At 39.2% G+C, this 20,435-nt stretch overlaps 1 protein-coding gene across 7 annotated transcripts in view; it reads right to left on the minus strand.

The window, feature by feature from the left end:
- The window catches only part of GRIA4 (glutamate ionotropic receptor AMPA type subunit 4), a 689,633-nt gene that overhangs the window by 410,168 nt on the left and 259,030 nt on the right, over window positions 1-20,435 (minus strand). For all 7 annotated transcript variants that reach the window (XR_015141734.1, XR_015141735.1, XM_086338841.1 and 4 more), the window contains exon 4: window positions 17,955-18,194. Coding sequence is in view for 5 of the 7 variants with exons in the window: in XM_086338841.1 (XP_086194967.1) it covers window positions 17,955-18,194 (240 nt within the window). In the remaining 2 variants the exon portion in view is untranslated. The remainder of the gene's footprint in view (window positions 1-17,954; window positions 18,195-20,435) is intronic.

The following is a 20,435-nucleotide window of genomic DNA, read 5'->3' on the forward strand; positions in this document are numbered from 1 at the left end:
GTTCCCTCCCTGTTGTTTGACCTGAGACCAAACTTTGGTGGAGGTAATGAAGATAATGGGACCTCCTTCAAAAGGTCCTATGCAGGTACTGAAGCACTCAGTGCCCCTGACCCTGAAGTAGGCCATGCCAACCCACACCTACTCCGGAGACTCTGGACACTCACAGGCGAGTCTGGGTAAGTCTCTTGTAGGGTCACTGCTCCTTTCTCCTAATTCCTGGTGTGTACAAGATTTTTGTGTGTGTGTGTGTGTGCCCTCCAAGAGTCTCTTTCCCCAGTCCTGTATAAGTTTTGGCACAAAACATTGAGCACCAGGAGACCCCACAGAGACTGAGCCAGACCTGCCTTTGAGTGTTTGAATGTCTCCTATGGAGGTACGGGCCAGTATTGACCTGCTGGAGGGGAAGGGGCTCTGGGTGCCAGACCTGGGTGTGGCATAAGCCATCCTGGTAGAGATCTCCATTAAGCCCACCATAGAGCCACCAGAATTGTGGTAAGGACTTCCAATATTAAGTTAAATTGAAGGAGTGAGAATGGACCTTCTTGTCTTGTTCCTGATTTGAGAGAAAATCTTTCTGTTCTAAATGATAGTCTTGCTGGATGGTGTATCCTGTCAGTCTGTGTTAGTTACTCAGTTGTGTGTGACTCTGCAACTCCATGGATGGTAGCACAACAGGCTCCTTTGTCCATGGGGATTCTCCAGGCAAGAATACTGGAGTGAGTTGCCATGCCCTTCTCCAGGGGATCTTCCCCACAAAGGAATGGAACCCAGGTCCCCTGCATTGTGGGAGGATTCTTTACCATCTGAGTCACCAGGGAAGCCCCAAAGTATCCTAGGTTGCAGGTTTTTACCTCTTAGAATGTAGAATATATACTGACATTGCCTTCTGGCCTGAAAATTTTCTGCAAAAATATCAGCTAATAGCCCCATGAAAGTTGCCTTGTATGTGGCTTATTCCTCTTGATGCCTGCCGGGAGCCGGCGAGAGACATTCCACTCTTGACAAAGGTCATGAGGAAGGAGGCTCGGCATACACAAAGGCGGGATCGAGCCTCAGGAGTCCCCCCCGGATATTCTCGAGCATCTACCCCCAAAAAACCAGAGTCTTCTTACTTTATTGCTTTGTGCTCTCACCTCTGACTTTACTGGGGGCTGTCCCCCACCACCATCTCGCTCTCTCTGTCAAAGAGTTAACTTACAGCTCCAATTAATAAAGTTCCTGGGCAATTAGGAGTGTTTAAATCCAAACCCCTCAGATGGCTCTCTAACTCGCCTGACAAGTTTACCGGGACTCCTACAGCTATGCATACGATTGTTTACAGTCTCCCAGCCTCGAGAGGCATGGGAAGCTTAAGATATTCAAATAGTTAGAACCTCTCAGAGAGTTAGAAACTGTCAGAATAAACTAGTAAAGGATTTCATTGATGAGCCAATGCTTGTTGCCAATTTTCACATCCCCTGAATTGTATCCTTGAATGTGTATTAATTAATATAGTTGGTATGTAGAAAAAATAAGTAGTGGCCTTGGTGTTAGTAACTTTAGACCCTTAAGGTAATAAATTCTTTCCTTTGTTGTAAACCCATTACACATCCACCCTATAGGAATGCAATTTTATCTTTGGAAGATGGTGCCAAACCTTAAAATAATTACTCTTAGAGAAAATAAGTCTTTGTTGATAAGTCCTTGTCAAGAGTCATAAAATGTTAATAGGCCTTCTGGCCAGAAGATGATGTAAATCACCTAAACCATTTGTATACGATAAATTTGCAGGAAAGAAACCCTGGTTTTTGATAAGGATCAAAGTCTGCTGACTTTGCATCCCCTATTATCCTCTATGTGTAACTTAGGGTATATAAGCCCCTGTTAAAAATAAAGCTATGGGCCTTGCTCACCAATGCTTGGTCTCCCCATGTCATACTTTTCACATTCTGGCTGAAGTCTCCATCTGGAGCGTGGATATCCTCTGCGACCACTTATTTGCCTGGGCTTCTAAGACCCACTCGAGAAGGTGTCTAAGGTGGGGCACCTTCCGCTATTTGAGAGGGCGCCTTCGGCCTCCGTGGTCAGAGCTAACCTGGTGTCACGGGTTATATTGATTTTCCGTGTAAACCAAGCTACTCAGCCTCTTTTCTCCACTGAATTTTCCTACTGAGCTATCCTCATTCTATTACTCTTTATATCTCTAATTACCACTTGAATAGGTCGCCGACACCGTCTCCCCTTCGAATACCCTGGATCAGCCGGGGCTGGACCTCAGCAGGTGCCTTTTAGAGTTCTATCTTTAAATTATGCCATTTTAATTATGTTGTATCTTGGTATGAGCTGTTTTTTGTTCATCTTGCTTGGAACCCTCTGTGCTTTCTGTATACTTCTGACTCTCTTCCCTCTCTACTTCTGGGGCCTGTAATGTGAATGCTGGTACAATTCATGTTGTTTTAGAGCCCTCTTAAATTGTTCTCATTTTTAAAAAATTGCCTTTCTCTTTGCTGTTTTAATTGTGTGATTACCATTAGTTTGTCTTCAAGATCAGTGAGGAGTTCTTCTCTATCATCTAGTCTGCTGACAATTACTTCTAATGTGTTTTTCATTTCAGTTATCACATTATTCAATTCTGACTGTTTTTTTTTGTTTTTGTTTTTTAATATTTTCTAGTTCCTTGTTATAATTCTCACCAAACTTCCCTATTTCAGTTAACATTTTTATTACTACTCTTTTCCTTAATTCAGTTAGCATTCTTATTCTAATGCTTTAAGCTCTTTATTTTGCAAATTATTTGTTTAATTGCTTTTTTTTCCTCTTTCAGTTGAAACCTGTCTTCTGATTCTGTTTAACTTTCTCTTACTTTGTGAAATTAAGTGAAGTGTTTACCTATTGCAGTCTTGAAGGAGGATGTCTTTGTGTGGGAGTGTCTGTGTATAGTTTGCATGTGACCAATGGCTTTGCTGGTAGAGCTGGATCTGATGTGAACACAAAAGACTTGCCTTTTCCCAGGAGGTGCTGGTAGCTATCACTTTGGAAGGAAGTGGGCCTTGACATGCAGTGGTTAGACCACAGTCAGATGTAGCTGGGGTGTCTCCTATGCTCAGTGGCCTTCACTGCCCTATCTGGGTTGGAGGTGGGTCCTAAGTTGCTGGAGCATAAGTTCTGATGGTTAAATCTGAGCTGGCTGCATTCCTTTTGAGTGTGCTCTGCCACCCCCTAGCACTTGTTCTCTCACTCTTGAGGGGAACAGTGCTTGGGTAGAAGGGCTGGTGTGGGAGGCCCACATGGGTCTGGGCATGGGCTGTGGCAGTCCCACCATAGCTGGGACCCCAAGGTGGCTCTGATACACTGCCTGTGTAAGCACCATCACAGCTGCCCTTGCTCCGCTCAGACGCAGCTCAGATCCTAGCTGCCTTTGTCCCTCACAGCTGAGCTACCCCCAGCTGCAGCAGCCTTCACCCCAGCATGGAGCTGTGTCCTGAGGCAACTGGGATTGAGGCAGTCACTCAGTTTAGGGTAGGGTCTGTGCAGGGTTGTCCTGGGAAACTGGCAAGTGACCCCATACAGATTCAATCTGCCCTGCTTCAGGAGTGTGTGTGTGTGTTCCTCAGGAGTGGAGTCTAGGCTTCTCACAGCCTTCCTTCACTGCCACTGGCCCTCCAACCAGCCCGCCAGACTCCTATTCTGTGTCCCTTCTTGAGGGTACAGTCCCAACCTGACTGCTTCTCTTCCACTCCTACCTGATTCTGTGTGGATCTTTCTCACAATCGGTTTGTACACTCTTTCTGCAGGTCCTCACTGGCAGTGAGTTTGCAGTGAGAACTGTTCCATAGGTGGGTATATTTTTGATGTGTCCTTTGAGGGAGACGAGTTCTGTGTCCTTCAACTCTGCCCCCATGGTCTCTCCCCTACCCAGTTATGTTCTTATTTTCTTATTTAGAGACTGAGCACACAGTGGGAATAAGTGACAAAGAAAGAACGTCCAGACAAGTGATCTGTCAGTCACTCAGCAATGTGAGTCTAGTGCCTACTAAGTGACAACTAAATTATTGTTAATTTATTAATAATTTAATATTCAAATTCAGCTCAAATATTCATGAAAAGTGCATACTTATTTTCTCTGCCCTTCCACTCAGGTATCTTTAACCTTTCAAATGAATGTTCAAAAGGCTTTTGGCACCACAAAAGCAACGGTAGGCATCTATATTTCACCCTAGAATTCCTTCATTCTGCCAACCCATTACTTATTTTGCTGCTCCTAGCTCTGCTTTCTTCTTTGACTTCCCTTGTTTTAGCTTCATATCATAGTTCTTTGCTAATCTCTGCCTTGTTTGGCAGTCCTATTCTGATTCATTCTCTTTGTCAGATTTCAGCATTCTTCTTTATTTTTTTAATATAAATGGATTTATTTTAATTGTAGGCTAATTATATTACAATATTGTATTGGTTTTGCGATATATCAACATGAACCTGCCACAGGTATACACGTGTTCCCCATCCTGAGCCCTCCTCCCTCCTCCCTCCCTGTACCATCCCTCTGTGTCATCCCAGTGCACCAGCCCCAAGCATCCAGTATCATGCATCGAACTTGGACTGGCAATTCATTTCATATATGATAGTATACATGTTTCAATACCATTCTCCCAAATCATCCCACCCTCTCCCTCTCCAACAGAGTCCAAAAGACTGTTCTATACATCTGTGTCTCTTTTGCTGTCTCTCATACAGGGTTATCGTTACCATCTTTCTAAATTCCATATATATGCATTAGTATACTGTACGGGTGTTTTTCTTTCTGGCTTACTTCACTCTGCATAACAGGCTCCAGTTTCATCCACCTCATTAGAACTGATTCAAAAGTATTCTTTTTAATGGCTGAGTAATACTCCATTGTGTATATGTACCACAGCTTTCTTATCCACTCATCTGCTGATAGACATCTTGGTTGCTTCCATGTCCTGGCTATTATAAACAGTGCTGTGATGAACATTGGGGTACATGTGTCTCTTTCAGCATTCTTTCAACATTTAACTCCCAGTATTTGCTTGCCAATCGACCAGACCCAGCGGCCACAACTGGGACCCTTTTGTCCCTGGTCTTCTCCTGATGTGGACAACTGGCCAGAGTGCTCCAACTGGGTAAGGAACAAGAGACTTTATTGATCTCCCTCCCTTTCCCTCTCTCTTTCCTCTCCTTAACCCTTCCTATCCTTCCCCGTTTTTCTAGTCCCCCAATCCTGGATGCAGGAATCTGGTTGAAGGGCCCTCAGCCTGAGCTGAGGATTGGAGACTGATCACCTCCTCTTGGCAGAGAACTCAAATTCCGGTTCTAATCTGGTCTGCTGATTTCCGGTAGGGCCGAGTTCCAGTCCTCCCTTCTCTGGAAGCCCAGGGAAAAGCCCCTTAACGCCTGGGTATCTGTAGGTGGCAGGAGACGTCTGTGAGGCCACCCCTTTCGTCCCCCTCTCCCGCTTCCTCCCCCTTCTTCTTTCAACCTGGTTTCCTTTCCTCCCTTGAAATCTTTGATGTTAGTACTTGGATCTGAAGTTCTGTGTCTCTATAGGAGGTTTTCTGAGAGACTGTATTCTTGTATTTAAGGGCTTCCCTGGTGGCGCAGAAGTTAAAGCGTCTGCCTGCAATGTGGGAGACCTGGGTTCAATCCCTGGGTTGGGAAGATCTGCTGGAGAAGAAAATGGCAACCCACTCCAGTGTTCTTGCCCAGAGAATCCCATGGACGGATGAGCTTTGTGGGCTACAGTCCATGGGTCACAAAGAGTCAGACACGACTGAGTGACTTCACTTTCACTTTCACTTTGATGAGGACTGTCGGAGAAGGCAACGGCACCCCACTCCAGTACTCCTGCCTGGAAAATCCCATGGATGGAGGAGCCTGGTGGGCTACAGTCCATGGGGTCGCTAAGAGTCAGACACGACTGAGCGACTTCACTTTCACTTTTCACTTTCATGCATTGGAGAAGGAAATGGCAACCCACTCCAGTATTCTTGCCTGGAGAATCCCAGGGACGGGGGAGCCTGGTGGGCTGCCGTCTATGGGGTCGCACAGAGTCGGACACGACTGAAGCGACTTAGCAGCAGCAGCAGCAGCAGCAGCAGTATTTGTCCTCAAATTTTCATTTTATAGCCAGGGAAAGTGGGACATGACAGATAGATGTGCAGCTCTTTTGACTTCTCTCACAGTGAAAAGGGATTAGACACAAACCGTCTTTATAAAAATACACACCAATATTCCTTAATTCTATCCACTCACCCCTTAGTCAGAGAAGGCAATGGCAACACACTCCAGTACTCTTGCCTGGAAAATCCCATGGAAGAAGTAGCCTGGTAGGCTGCAGTCCATGGGGTCACTAAGAGTCAGGCATGACTGAGCAACTTCACTTTTATTTTTCACTCTCATGCACTGGAGAAGGAAATGGCAACCCACTCCAGTATTTTCGCCTGGAGAATCTCAGGGACAGAGGAGCCTAGTGGGCTTCTGTCTATGGGGTTGCACAGAGTTGGACAAGACTGAAGCAACTTAGCAGCAGCAGCACCCCTTAGTACATTTCTTCCCTTTCTAGCCCACAGTGGTAACAGCCTATAGACTCTGGGTTAACAGGGACAGGGAATAAACATTGCATGCTTGTATGCTAAGTCACTTCAGTCATGTCCAATTCTTTGTGACCCCATGGACTGTAGCCCACTAGGCTTCTCTGTCCATGGAATTCTCCAGGCAGGAATACTGGAGTGGGTTTCTATGCCCTCCTCCAGGGGATCTTCCTCACCCAGGGATCAAACCCTCATCTTTTAAGTCTCCTGCAGTGGCAGGCAGGTTCTTTACCACTAGCGCCACCTGAGAAGTCCCAATACACTTTGCAGTAACAACCAAAGGAGAGGCTATGCAGGGAGCAAGGAATGCCTTGCCTCTTTCTGATCACACTAGTTTATGTTATCCTAGGCTTTACTCTCCATGGTTTCAGCAACATTTAGTAAACCATGGCCCAAAAATACTAAATGAAAATATGTAGAAATAAGCAATTTATAAGTTTTAAATTGTGTGCCCTTCTGAGAAGTGTGATGAAATCTCCTACTGTTCCTGATTCATTCTGCCTGAGATGTGAATCTTCCCTTTGTCCAGCTATCCTGCACCTTATTCATTTAGTAGCTGGCTTGGTTATCAGATCAGCTGTCAAGGTATTGCAGTACTTGTGTTCAAGTCACCGTTATTTTACTTAAGTTTGGTCTCAAAGCATAAGATCAGTGATTATGGCAAATCTGGATATACAAAAGAGAAGCCATAAAGTGTTTCCTTTAAGTATAAAAGTGAAAATTCTTAATAAGAAAAGAAAAAAAAAAGTCTGATGAAATTGCTAAGGTTCATGGTTGGAACAAATGTTCTATCCATGAAAGTATGAAGAAGAAAATAGAAATTTGTACTAGTTTTTCTGTTGTACAAACTGTAAAAGTATGGGCACATTCCGTGATAAGTGTTCAGTTAAGATAGAAAAGACATTACATTTTTACAATAAGATACTTTTAGAGTGAGAGACTGCATTCATATAAGTTTTATTACAGTACATTTTTATAACTTTCTATTTTTAGTTATTGTTATTAGTCTTTCCTGTGCCTAATTTATAAATTAAAGTTTATCACTGGAAAAACAACATATGAAACATTCGGCACTATCCATGGTTTCAAGCATCCACTAGGGGTGAAACATGTTCTCCATGGATAAGAGGGGACTACTATGCTATTTCTCCATCAGTTACAAGTTAGAATCTCCGTAGGAAGCTCCATTGTTACATCCACATTTTCCTTTGCTCTTCCATTGACCTGGATCCAGCAGGAGGGCAGGAATACATTTTTGAAAGAAATAGTTGTGTTGTTTCTCTCTTGTCAGAATGGGTTTTCCTCATACTTGGCAATTTAAAACAACTAAATATTTGGCATGTTAGTCTGACCATAAATGTAATAAAAGTCAGTAAGCAAGTTTGGATGAGCTATATAATATAGTCTAAATCTTAATGTATTAACTATAAAAGGATAGTTGCCTGAAAGTTGTCATGGGAGGTTTACAAAATGGAATTAATTTTCATCCTGGTAAGCACTTTAGACAAAGATTTTTTTTTTTTTTTCCAGGACTAGAAAATAAGTTGAAAATATGGCTTAATGCTGTAAAGAATTAAAGATAAATTATTTATCCTTTCTTGGATAATAGGGCTTCCCAGGTGGCTCAGTGGTAAAGAATCCACCCACCAGTACAGGAGCTGATGGAGATGTGGGTTTGAACCCTGGATCAGGAAGGCCTCTGGTGGAGGAAATGGCAACCACTCCAGTATTCTTGCTGGATAATCCCATGGACAGAGGAGCCTGTTGGGCTACAGTCTATGGGGTCATAAAAATATCCAATTATAACTTGTAAGATTCTTACTTCTCCTAACTTTGTATGTCAATTAACTCTGTCTTGCTATTGTATTTTTAATTTTGTTTTTAATAAGAAAAATGGTCCTGAAGCATTTTAAGTGCCACACTTAATAGTAGATGTATGTTAGCAGAGTATCAGTATGTGTGGTAATTAACAATTGGAGATGGGTGAGGGATGAAGAAAAAAAATGGTGGTTATAATCAGTACTGTAGACACTAAGCACTCCAAGTCCAATTGACAGGCTGTACAACTGCATAATTACCCTTGATTTTTCCCCATCTCACTCTTATTTGAAAAAGATTTCAAAGAAGGAGTAGATATCAGTAATATTACTTTTGTGTAACTTGAAGTCATTAGACTATATTCCTTAGAGTTATCTGCTCTGTTATCCCTCTGCTGCTGCTGCTGCTAAGTCACTTCAGTCGTGTCCGACTCTGTGTGACCCCAAAGATGGCAGCCCACTAGGCTCCTCTGTCCCTGGGATTCTCCAGGCAAGAACACTGGAGTGGGTTGCCATTTCCTTCTCCAATGCATGAAAGTGAAAAGTGAAAGTGAAGTCACTCAGTCGTGCCCGACTCTTAGTGACCCCATGGACTGGAGCCTACCAGGCTCCTCCGTCCATGGGATTTTCCAGGCAAGAGTATCCTCTACATTATTGTAAATTTGAGTTTAAGGGGATTGTAGGAGTCCATAATTGGTAATGGATGAGAGAAAGATTAAGGTTCTTAGTGTGATTGAAATCATTCATGTTGCCTAGTGGATGAAATCATTCATCCTCTCTATGTTCTGAGGGAAGGCAGAGAAAGAGGGAAAGAACAATAAAATGAAACAATGTGGAAAAAAAAATAGAGAAGAAAATTGGAGCTGAACCCAAAAGAAAGACAGGAGAGTTTTCCGGAGTGATTTATGCAGGTTTAATTTGGAGTGAGTAAAAGGGATACTGAAAGGTATCTCATGCTTTTTCATTTACTCCTTTTTCTATTACTTAGACCTCAACTTTGCTGCAAATGGATTTAAGGCAGTTTAAAAGTAAATGGTATGTATGTGGTGAAACCCAAAAAGCAGAAATAAAATAGCAAGATGCCTCCCCTCCTTAGGTAAACACACACACACACACACACACACACATATATATATATATATATATATTTTTTTTTTTTTTTCCCACCCCCTCATCACTTGCACTGGCTTCAGTATAGGATAATCAGCATGTGCATATTATGCCATCCACAGTGTTGTTTTTTAAGCTTCTCATTACATAGATTATGCAATGTGTAGAAAATATTTTTGTAACAAAAGAAAAGCTCACCCCTGGGCGGGGGGGAGGGGGTGGGGGTGGGGGGAGATGAAAGACAAAAGGAAACAAGCCAAAACTAACAAAGTAAAGTTTTATCCTACATTCTTTGTCACATATATCTCTCCTACACATAATTTACCTAAAGCTATAATATTTATTAAGATACCAGATAAAAGATGTTTAGTAACCTGTGAAACAACACCAATAGCCTGGAAAGTACTGATGTAGGTAAAACACTGAGCATGAAACTTTAAAGTGAACCAAGATTAAATAAAATAAGGTCCGTGTCAGCCATTGCTTAGGTTAGACATGAGATCAAAGTTGCTGGCCATCAGAATGCTTATGAAGAATATGAACAGTGTTCATTGGAATTGAAAAAAAAATGTGAGGTTTATGTTTCTTCTTTTTTCCATTGATCATAAATTCACCTCATTATCAGTGGTGTTAGAAATAGCCTTAAACACATCATAAATACTTAAAATTTTGGGCAACAGACACAGGTAAAAATATTTATTTTGAAAAGGTTTATTGAAGATTAACCATTACTTATTTTGTAAATATTTAAATTAATGTGTCTTTTTCACTCAAGGAAATTCAAAAAAAATTCAAGATTTTATATTACTGAAAATGCTATTCAAAATTTTTAAAAATATTTAATATATGTAAATTAAGAACATTATTTTTCAGCCTTCTTGATGTTTCTTCATGATAATAAAATTTCATTCAATTCAAGTACCATTCCTACAAGAGGATTTTTCATTTTGACTATTCTATGAACTATCTGGTCCATTAAAATATGGTACCTGATCCCATGAACAGAAGCCCACTAGACTCCTTTGTCCATGGGATTCTCTAGGCAACAATACTGGAGTGGGTTGCCACTTCCTTCTCTAGGGGATCTTTCTGACCCAGGGATTCAACCTTGGTCACCTGACTTGACGGTGGATTCTTTACTGCTGAGCCACATAGGAAACCCTTTAATAAAAAATGAGTTACATGATTAGTTTTTAGAGTTCTAAAATTATTTGATACTTATTGCCAATGACTTCACTTGATTAATTCATGTATTCAATATTTATAGTATGCCTAACAGGGATTACTATGCTAAACATGAAAGGTATAGATATAAAAAGGTTTAACAACAACTGGAGAACTTTCATTTCTAAAGGAAGAAAAGATATGTAAATGTATACACATTGCAGTGTGAAAATTACTATAAAAAGATTATGCACAGGATGTTCTCTAAGTTCTTTTCTTACACAGTAAAATATGAATCAAAAAGAGATTTGGAAATTTCACTCAAAGTGAAATAAATTATTATAAATGAGCTCATTGGTTAGATATGCTGTTTTTTCCAATATGGTAGCTTTTAGGCAAATTAACCATTTAAATTAATCAATTAAAGATAAAATGTAAAATTCAGTTTCTCAGGTAGGTACATAAGCCATAATTTAAAGAACTTAATAATGTCATATTTATTAACACAAAAATCTTATCAAAGTTTGTGTTTAAATGATGTTTCATAGTGTTTTTTCCTTAAAAGGCAATGATTTTTTATGGAAAGTAATTGTGTTCCAATTTAAAATTGTAAAAACACTAAGCTATGAATCTAAGGCAAGTTTCTAGTTGTCAAGTAGAATGCTGTGTACTATTTCCTAATGAAGTCATAGCAAGAGTATATTTTCAGCAGTGTCTTGTTCATTGTTGCATTGTTAATACTTATCAAATTACCTGATGAAATCTGAACAAGAAAGGTTTATTGAATGCTAAATGGATAAATAGATACATTGAACCCATAAATAAATGAACAGTTTTTTTTTTTTTCCTTCTTTGAGAGTCAGTCAAATGAACAGAAGCAAGTAGTCATCAACTGGTAAAGAGATCACTTACACCATCTATTATCTTAATTCTTTCCCACACCATTTCAAAGGAAAGAATAGAATAAGTGATGACAACTTAAGAAATAACTCAGTGGATCAATGAAATAAATTATTGCAAAATAAGAATTTATGAGGCATCAGAAAGTTATGGGATGGGGAGGGAGGTGGGAATGTGGTTCAGCATGAGGAACACATGTACACCCATGGCTGATTCATGTCAATGTATGGCAAAACCACTATAATGTTGTAAAGTAAATTAGCCTCCAATTAAAATAAATAAATTAAAAAGAAATAAAGAAAGTTACATTTCACTCAAGTTCATAGAGAAAATTCAGGATCATATTAAGGCAGTTACTTTTAATAGATGAAATGTTTTGATGAGTAGTTCATAATGACAGTAGAGGATTAGATAAAAGTACTAAAGTATACCATGCTACCTTATTTCTTTAATTTGGTTTTGTGCATTATTATTATTTTTTTCAATTCTGGTCTCTAATATTGATGTGTGAACGTTCCTTTCTTAATGATGTAAAAATATAGATGACTCTTAGCCAACTATGTTTATGATAGAAGTTAATCACACTTTCATAACTGAGGTTCATACTTCAGTTGGTGATAATGAGGCATAATTTTCAACACTGTATCTAAGAGGAGTTAAGCTGGGCTTGTGATCCTAAAATCATAAAATGAGTATAATAATTTCAAAGTGGAGAAAATTATTCTTGTCCTTTACAAGTGCTTGAGTAAGACTTAGAATATTGATAAAAATGTTAATATCATGGCAGTGTGAACCAACTGAACATAAGAAACATGTTATTTTTTATTCATGTAATTACCACGTAGAACAAAGGTGTATACTTGGAAGTTAGGTTGAGTTACTATGTGTGTGTGTGTGTGTGTGTGTGCTCAGTCACTCAGTCATGTCCAGCTCTGTATCCCATAACTGTACCCTGACAGGCTCCTCTGTTCATGGGGTTATCTAAGCAAGAATACTGGAGTGTGAAGCTATTTCCTCTTCCAGAGGATCTTCCAGACCCAGGGATCAAACCCATGTCTCCTGCAGCTTCTGCATTGGCAGGCAGACTCTTTACCATTCGAACCACCTTGGAAGCACTCAGTTACTATAATGGAATTCAGTTCAAATGACTAGCTATTCATCCCAAAGTAAGTTACCGGAGAGAAACTAGAGATTTTAGACAGTGACTTGCATCAGTTGGTTAGAAGCAAACCAGTTCAATTACTGGGTGATGACAAAAAAAAGGAGGCCTTTTGTTCAGCAAGCTAATAAGTAGGTAAATGATTTCAAGACGCTTATTAGAAGAAATAGTGCTTGTACCATGATGAATTTAATCCTTTGAAGGCTGATATTTAACCAGGAAAAAGAAGCTTTAAATAACCAAGTATTATCTGCTTACATTAGAGTGATCTCATGGTAAAAAAATGGGAGGTGGTTTAAGATTGGAGGATCTGAATTGTTATTCCGAAGTGAGTATCCTAAAAAGTATAAACAGGTGCAAAAGCAAAGCAAAATTTTTTATATTTATTTATTTATTAATTGAAGGACGTGAACTGTGAACTTCCAGATGTTCAAGCTGGTTTTAGAAAAGGCAGAGGAACCAGAGATCAAATTGCCAACATTCTCTGCATCATCAAAAAAGCAAGAGAGTTCCAAAAAAGCATCTATTTCTGCTTTATTGACTATGCCAAAGCCTTTACTGTGTGGATCACAATAAACTGTGAAAAATTCTGAAAGAGATGGGAATACAAGATCACCTGACCTGCCTCTTGAGAAACCTATATGCAGGTCAGGAAGCAACAGTTAGAACTGGACATGGAACAACAGACTGGTTCCAAATAGGAAAAGGAGTATGTCAAGGCTGTATATTGTCACTCTGCTTATTTAACTTCTATGCAGAGTACATCATGACAAATGCTGGGTTGGAAGAAGAAGAAGCTGGAACTAAGATTGCTGGGAGAAATATCAATAAACTCAGATATGCAGATGACACCACCCTTCTGGCAGAAAGTGAAGAGGAACTCAAAAGCCTCTTGATGAAGGTGAAAGAAGAGAGTGAAAAAGTTGGCTAAAAGCTGAACATTCAGAAAACTAAGATCATGGCACCTGGTCCCATCACTTCATGGGAAATAGATGGGGAAACAGTGGAAACAGTGTCAGACTTTATTTTCTTGGGCTCCAAAATCACTGCAGATGATGACTGCAGCCATGAAATTAAAAGACACTTACTCCTTGGAAGAAAAGTTATGACTAACCTAGATAGCATATTCAAAAGCAGAGACATTACTTTGCCATCAAGTTCCGTCTAGTCAAGGCTATGGTTTTTCCAGCGGTCATGTATGGATGTGAGAGTTGGACTGTGAAGAAAGCTGGGTGCTGAAGAATTGATGCCTTTGAACTGTGGTGTTGGAGAAGACTCTTGAGAGTCCCTTGGACTGCAAGGAGATCCAACCAGTCCATTCTGAAGGAGATCAGCCCTGGGTGTACTTTGAAAAGAATGATGCTAAAGCTGAAACTCCAGTACTTTGGCCACCTCATGTGAAGAGTTGACTCATTGGAAAGACTCTGATGCTGGGAGGGATTGGGGGCAGGAGGAGAAGGGGACGACAGAGGATGAGATGGCTGGATGGCATCACCGACTGGATGGATGTGAGTTTGAGTGAACTCTGGGAGATGGTGATAGACAGGGAGGCCTGGTGTGCTGCGATTCATGGGATCACAAAGAGTCGGACATGACTGAGTGACTGAACTGAACTGAACTGAAGGATAATTGATTTACAATGTTGTGTTCCCAGATGGCTCAGTGGTAAAGAATCCACCGGCCAGTGCAGGAGACACGGGAGATGTAAGTTCAATTCCTGGGTTGGAAAGATCCCCTGTAAAAGGAAATAGCAATCCATTCCAAAAATCCTGCTGGGAAAAATCCCATGTAGCCTAGTACACTACAGTCCATGGGGTCACAAAGAGTCAGACAGGACTGAGTGACTGAGAAGTCACGTTGGTTTCCACAATAGAACAACCCAAATCAGACATACAAGATGTGAGTTTCATCCCTGGATGGGGAAGGTCCCCTGGAAAAAGGAATGGCTACCCACTCCAGTATTCTTGTTTGGAGAATTCCATCAACAGAGAAGCCCGGTGTGTTACAGTTCAGGGGGTCGTAAAGAGTTGGACAGGTCTGAATCACTAACACTTTCACTTTCAGTACCGTTTTAATCCTTATTGGGAGGGGAGGTTGATGCATGAATGCCTAGAACTCTCTACTTGCCAGAGACTAGTTTGCACAAGGCAAAGAAAGAAGCAAGACAGTTCCTTATGGTATTTCACAGAGCAACTCTGCCCATAGTGGCAAACTGAGCTGTGTCATAACAAACCACAGAAAGAGCCATCTCATCCATATTCTAGTATATATTTCTTAACATCATGATTCAGCTTTTAAACACCTAAAATCGAATTGCCAACATCCGTCAGATCTTAGAAAAAGCAAGGAAATTCTAGAAAAACATCTGCTTCATTGACTATGTAGAAGCCTTCGACTGTGTGGATCAAAACAAACTGTGGACAATTCTTTAAGAGATGGGAATATCAGGCGACCTTACCTGTCTCCTGAGAAACCTGTTTGCAGGTCAAGGAGCAAGAGTTAGAACCAGACATAGAACAACAAGCTGTTTCAAAATTGGGAAAGGAGTATGACAAGGCTGTATAGGGTCACCCTGCTTACTTAACTTATATGCAGAGTATATCATGTGAAATGCCAGGCTGAATGAATGACAAGCTGGAATCAAGAATGCTGGGAAAAATATCAGCAACGTGAGGTATGCAGATGACACCACTCCAATAGCAGAAAGTGAAGAAGAATTAAAGAGCCTCTTGATGAGTGTGAAAGAGCAGAGTGAAAAAACCTTCTTAAAGCTCAATATTCAAAAAGCAAGATCATGGCATCCAGTTCCATCACTTCATGGCAAATAAATGGGGAAAAGGTGGAAACAGTGACAGATTTTAGTTTCTTGGACTCCAAAATCACTGTGGATGGTGACGTGTAGCCAAAAAGTTAAAAGACACTTGCTTTTTGGAGGAAAAGCTATGTCAAACCTAAACAGCATATTAAAAATTAGATACATCACTTTTTGGACAAAGGTCCATATAAGTCAAAGCTATGGTTTTTCCAGTAGTCATGTACAGATGTGAAAAGTTGGACCGTAAAGACAACTGAATGCTGAAGAATTGATCCTTTCAAACTGAGATGCTGGAGAAGACTCTTGAGAATTCCTTGGACAGCAAGGAGATCAAACCAGTCAATCCTAAAGGAAATCAACCTTGAATATTCATTGGAAGAACTGATACTGAAGCTGAAGCTCTAGTACTTTGGCCACCTGATGCAAAGAGCTGACTCGTTGGAAAAGACTCTGATGCTGGAAAAGATTAAGGGCAGGAGGAGAGGGGGTGACAGAGGATCAGATGGTTGGATGGCATCACTGACTCAATGCACATGAATTTGAGCACTCTGGGAGATAGTGGAGGACAGGGAAGCCTGGCATGCTGCAGTCCATGGGGTCTCAAAGTCCAACATGACTTAATGACTGAACAGCAACCACAGTTTAATCTTCTCTTCCCCTACTGAAGGGCATCTTGGTTGCTTCTAAGTTGTGGCTAATATGAATAAAACTGTTATAAACATCTGTGTGAAGATTTTTCTGTGATTTGGATGAAAATATTAAGGATCATGGCTGCTGGATCGTATAATAGGAATAAACTTAATTTTGTAAGGAATCGTCAAATTGTCTTCCAAAATAGCTATACCACTTTGTGTTCCCACCAACAATGAAGGGGAGTTCCTGTTTCTCCATGTCCTAATCATCTTTTGATGTTGTCAGTGCTCTGAATTTTGGCCATTCTGATAGATATATAGTAGTATCTCATAATTGTTTTCATTTGCATTATGATTCCATTTTCAGTGTCCTTTTGCTTAAGGATAATTCTAAAAGTTAGAAATGAACAAAGTGGTAATTTTTTAGTCTGTAATTCATCCTCTAGGATGCTTTGAATTGCCAGCTATTGGAAAATGACATCATGAAATATAGATATGCTCCCAAATTTCCAAGTGAGAATTAGGGTATGCTACAATTCTGAAGAAAATACACTGATGATATTAAATTTTCTGAGCTTGTTTCCAAATGGTAAGTTTACCAAGAATGCCAATTTAAGCAAAGGGCTATCATTGGTGTGTAAATTAAATATCATTAAATATGCAAATTTTAATGAGAAATAAATTCATTTAATGAATTTTCATCTCGGAATATAATATTCTGAATATTTGGAATTTGAAGATAATTATATATTAAAATGACTTATTTTGCTTGTTTATTATCTTTACATTTATTTTAAATTCATTTTACAGATAGACTTACTCAAGCATGTTCCTAAAATGTTGCCTGGTTGAACTTTTGCTATAACTTCTTCTTTGCTTATAAATCTTATGCTTTAAGGAAAAAGGACTGGACAAAACCCTATGTTTTGTCCATGCTTCCCTGACGTTTGTTTTGAAACATAATATATTGCTATGATTTTGGTCACCAAATAAAGAGCAAAACTGAGCAAGAATTGGAATTCTTTAAGATATATCTCCAAATAAAGTCAAAATATTTCAACATTGTACAAAATTGTATGTATTGCCATAATTTTTAAAATATAAATTTATTTATTCTAATTGGAGGCTAATTACTTTACAATATTGTATTGGTTTTGCCATACATCAACATGAATCTGCCACAGGTGTTCCCCATTTGATGTTATCTATCTTATTTATCCAATACAAGGATCATATTTTATCACTTATTAATCTATATAGACTTATAGGAAAAGATAAAGTGAAAGGTTGCCAGCAAGCAGAGGCCTTACCACCAAATCTTTATTCTCATTGTCATGACCCTTCGATTACAGAATTAACTCAACCTGATACTGTTTTAAAATCTTCTGAAATATTATAGGATATGCATTTGAGGTAAAAAAAAAAAAAACAGTTATTTTATGACTACACCTGAAATATCATCATGGAAATTAAAAAAAAAAAAAAAAAAATATATATATATATATATATATATATATATATATATATATATTACAATTTCAACTAAGTAACAGAGCAGACATTGCTTGAGTGACCTTGTAAGTTTGAAGTTCATTTAATTAGAAAATTTTCCCCAGAATCAAGATAAAAACAGTAAGAATTCATATTGACCATATGCTCATTTAAGCCATATTAGGGATCAAAATATATTGCTAAATCACACAAATGATACAAAGCAATTTAAACTGAAAATTAGAGTTTTACTTACGTAGATGTGGAATTTCAACTTACCCCTGTCTGTGTCATACAGGAATACAAAACAGTTCCATTCATAGTGATCCAGCAGACTCAAAAGGGCTCCTCTTAAGGAAGGCCTTAGCTGCAGCACAAACTGGCTCTCCCCCTCAGTAGGAAAACTTGGTGTGATGAGGGAGATATGCAAGGCGCTGCAGAATGAGGTCAAGGTATGTACTGACCTCTTATCATAGAGTCCAAAAATGGCAAATACTCCTCTGGAATACTGGGAACAGACTAAAATAGAAGAAGAAGAAGAAGAAAAACTATTAGCACACTTTAAAATTGTTGACTCCACATCTACAGTTTATGAAAAAAAATTCTGAATCATTGATATGTCAGGAATATAATATGAGGAAAGAGAAAAAGTGAACTGTGCAATCAGTCATAGAAATAATTAATGAACTCTTGAGGCTGTACTCAATGCCCTGCAGTGAACAAGATAACAAGAGGTTTACTCAAGAAACCAAATTAAATTAAGGAAAATTTGACTAAAATAAAATAATATATAGTTCTCCATGATAATGTGACAAATCCTATGCTAGAAATTTTTAAGTATGACAAATGCAAATTTTTCTCTGTATTTTGTATTATATGCAAAAATATGATATTATACTTGAAAATGTCTGATTATTAATTGGAGGAGCATTTAAATTACCTCAGTGCTGTCCTTCTTAAACTATATGCATTTATTTGTCTTTTCTATTTTGAATTAGATTGCATTTGCTACTTAGTCTAAATTGTTACTTTTTTTTCTCTTTTGCAAGGTAGGTTTCAGTTTTTACCACAACTTTAGAGTTCTCTTGATTTACATTTGAAAACAAGAGTTTATTCTATATGAGAAATAACTACTGTGCTATCCTAGAAGGTTAGTGGAATTGTGGCCAGTTGTGTAGCTTCTGAGCATGTGCATGCTTAGCCGCTCAGTCGTGTGTGACCTCATGGACTGCCATCCACCAGGGCTCCTCTTTCTATGGGGATTCTCCAGGCAGGAATTCTGGAGTGGGTTGCCATGCCCTCCTCCAGGGTATCTTTCTAACCCAGGGATAGAACCTAGGTCTACGCACACTGTAGGCAGATTCTTTAACCATCTGAGACACCAGGGAAGCCCAAGAATACTGGAGTGGGTAGCCTGTCCCTTCTCCAGGGGATCTTCCCAACCCAGGAATAGGACCGGGGTCTCCTGCATTGCAGGCAGATTCTTCACCAACTGAGCTACCGTGTAGCTTCTAGGTGGAAGCAATTCTCAAACCCAATGGAACCAAGTTTCCCTGAAGTATTTAAAAGAACTTCAGGTAAACATGTACACAGCCTAGTCTTGACCTTTCTTTCCCATGCTCCCAGTTGTCACAAGGACAAGAAGGCCAATTCATAAAGAGAAAAACAAAAACAAAAAAACTTTTCTCAAGATTCTTGCAAAATCATATTCTGATCCCTCTTTTGACATGACTGATTTCAAACTTGGATGAGTTTTAAATTAAAACTTAATGGATACAGACCTGCATTAAAGGATACCCTTTCTTGTATATACAGTAAATCAAGAATGTTTGAATTCCAAATTCTTACAGTTAACCTCATATGGCTAAAGACCTATTTCTTCTGGGTTTATATAGCTAGTTTAAGAACTTTTTTAGTTATGGAAAGATTTAGTTACAAATTTAACTGATAAATTCATTAAGAAGCCTAGAATGTTGGATAGTGGAATAGTTCCTTGTGAAACATAAGAAACTTGCAGTAATAGGCTCTTGAAAAAAATAGCAATCCTGATAACATTTGTATCTATGTTCTATATCTGGGATTTAGGAAATTATGAAGAATAATTATATAAGATAAGTTAATAAAATCTGGAAATTTTTATTTTGTTCTTTTCTATTTGTGTCTTGAAATTGGGGATAGAGACTAAGAAATTTAATTAAATCAGAGGAGAGTAACAATTAAAATAAAAGTGCTACTGATTTTCTTTAGATGATGTTCTCCAAGAGATACATGCATGTTTCACAAAAATTAAAGCCCAACTAAGGGACCACAGTCTATGTTCATCTAAGTAAGACTAAGATAGAACTGACATTGATATAGGGGAAAGACTGCAAACTTTGCAAATAAATTCAAACCATAGTGTTTTTACTTATAACCAGTTTGTTATTATTCAGTCACTCAGTCATGTCTGACCAATTGCAACCCCATGGACTGCAGCACACGAGGCTTCCCTGTCCTCCACATCTCCTGGAGTTCATTCAAATTCATGTCCATTGAGTCAGTAATGCAATCCAACCATGTGGTCCCCTGTCGTCCCCTTCTACTCCTGCCTTCAATCTTTCCCAGCATCAGATTTTTTTCTAAGGAGTCAGCTCTTCACATCAGGTGGCCAAAGTACTGGAGCTTTAGCATTAGCATCAGTCTTTCTAGTGAATATTCAGAGTTTATTTCCTTTAGAATTGACTAAGATTTGATCTCCTTGCAGTCCAAGGGACTCTCAAG

Source organism: Bos grunniens, chromosome 15, assembly GCF_055505025.1.
Source record: "Bos grunniens cultivar Pamir isolate PY7600 chromosome 15, Bosgru_T2T1.0, whole genome shotgun sequence".
Lineage (NCBI taxonomy): Eukaryota > Metazoa > Chordata > Mammalia > Artiodactyla > Bovidae > Bos > Bos grunniens.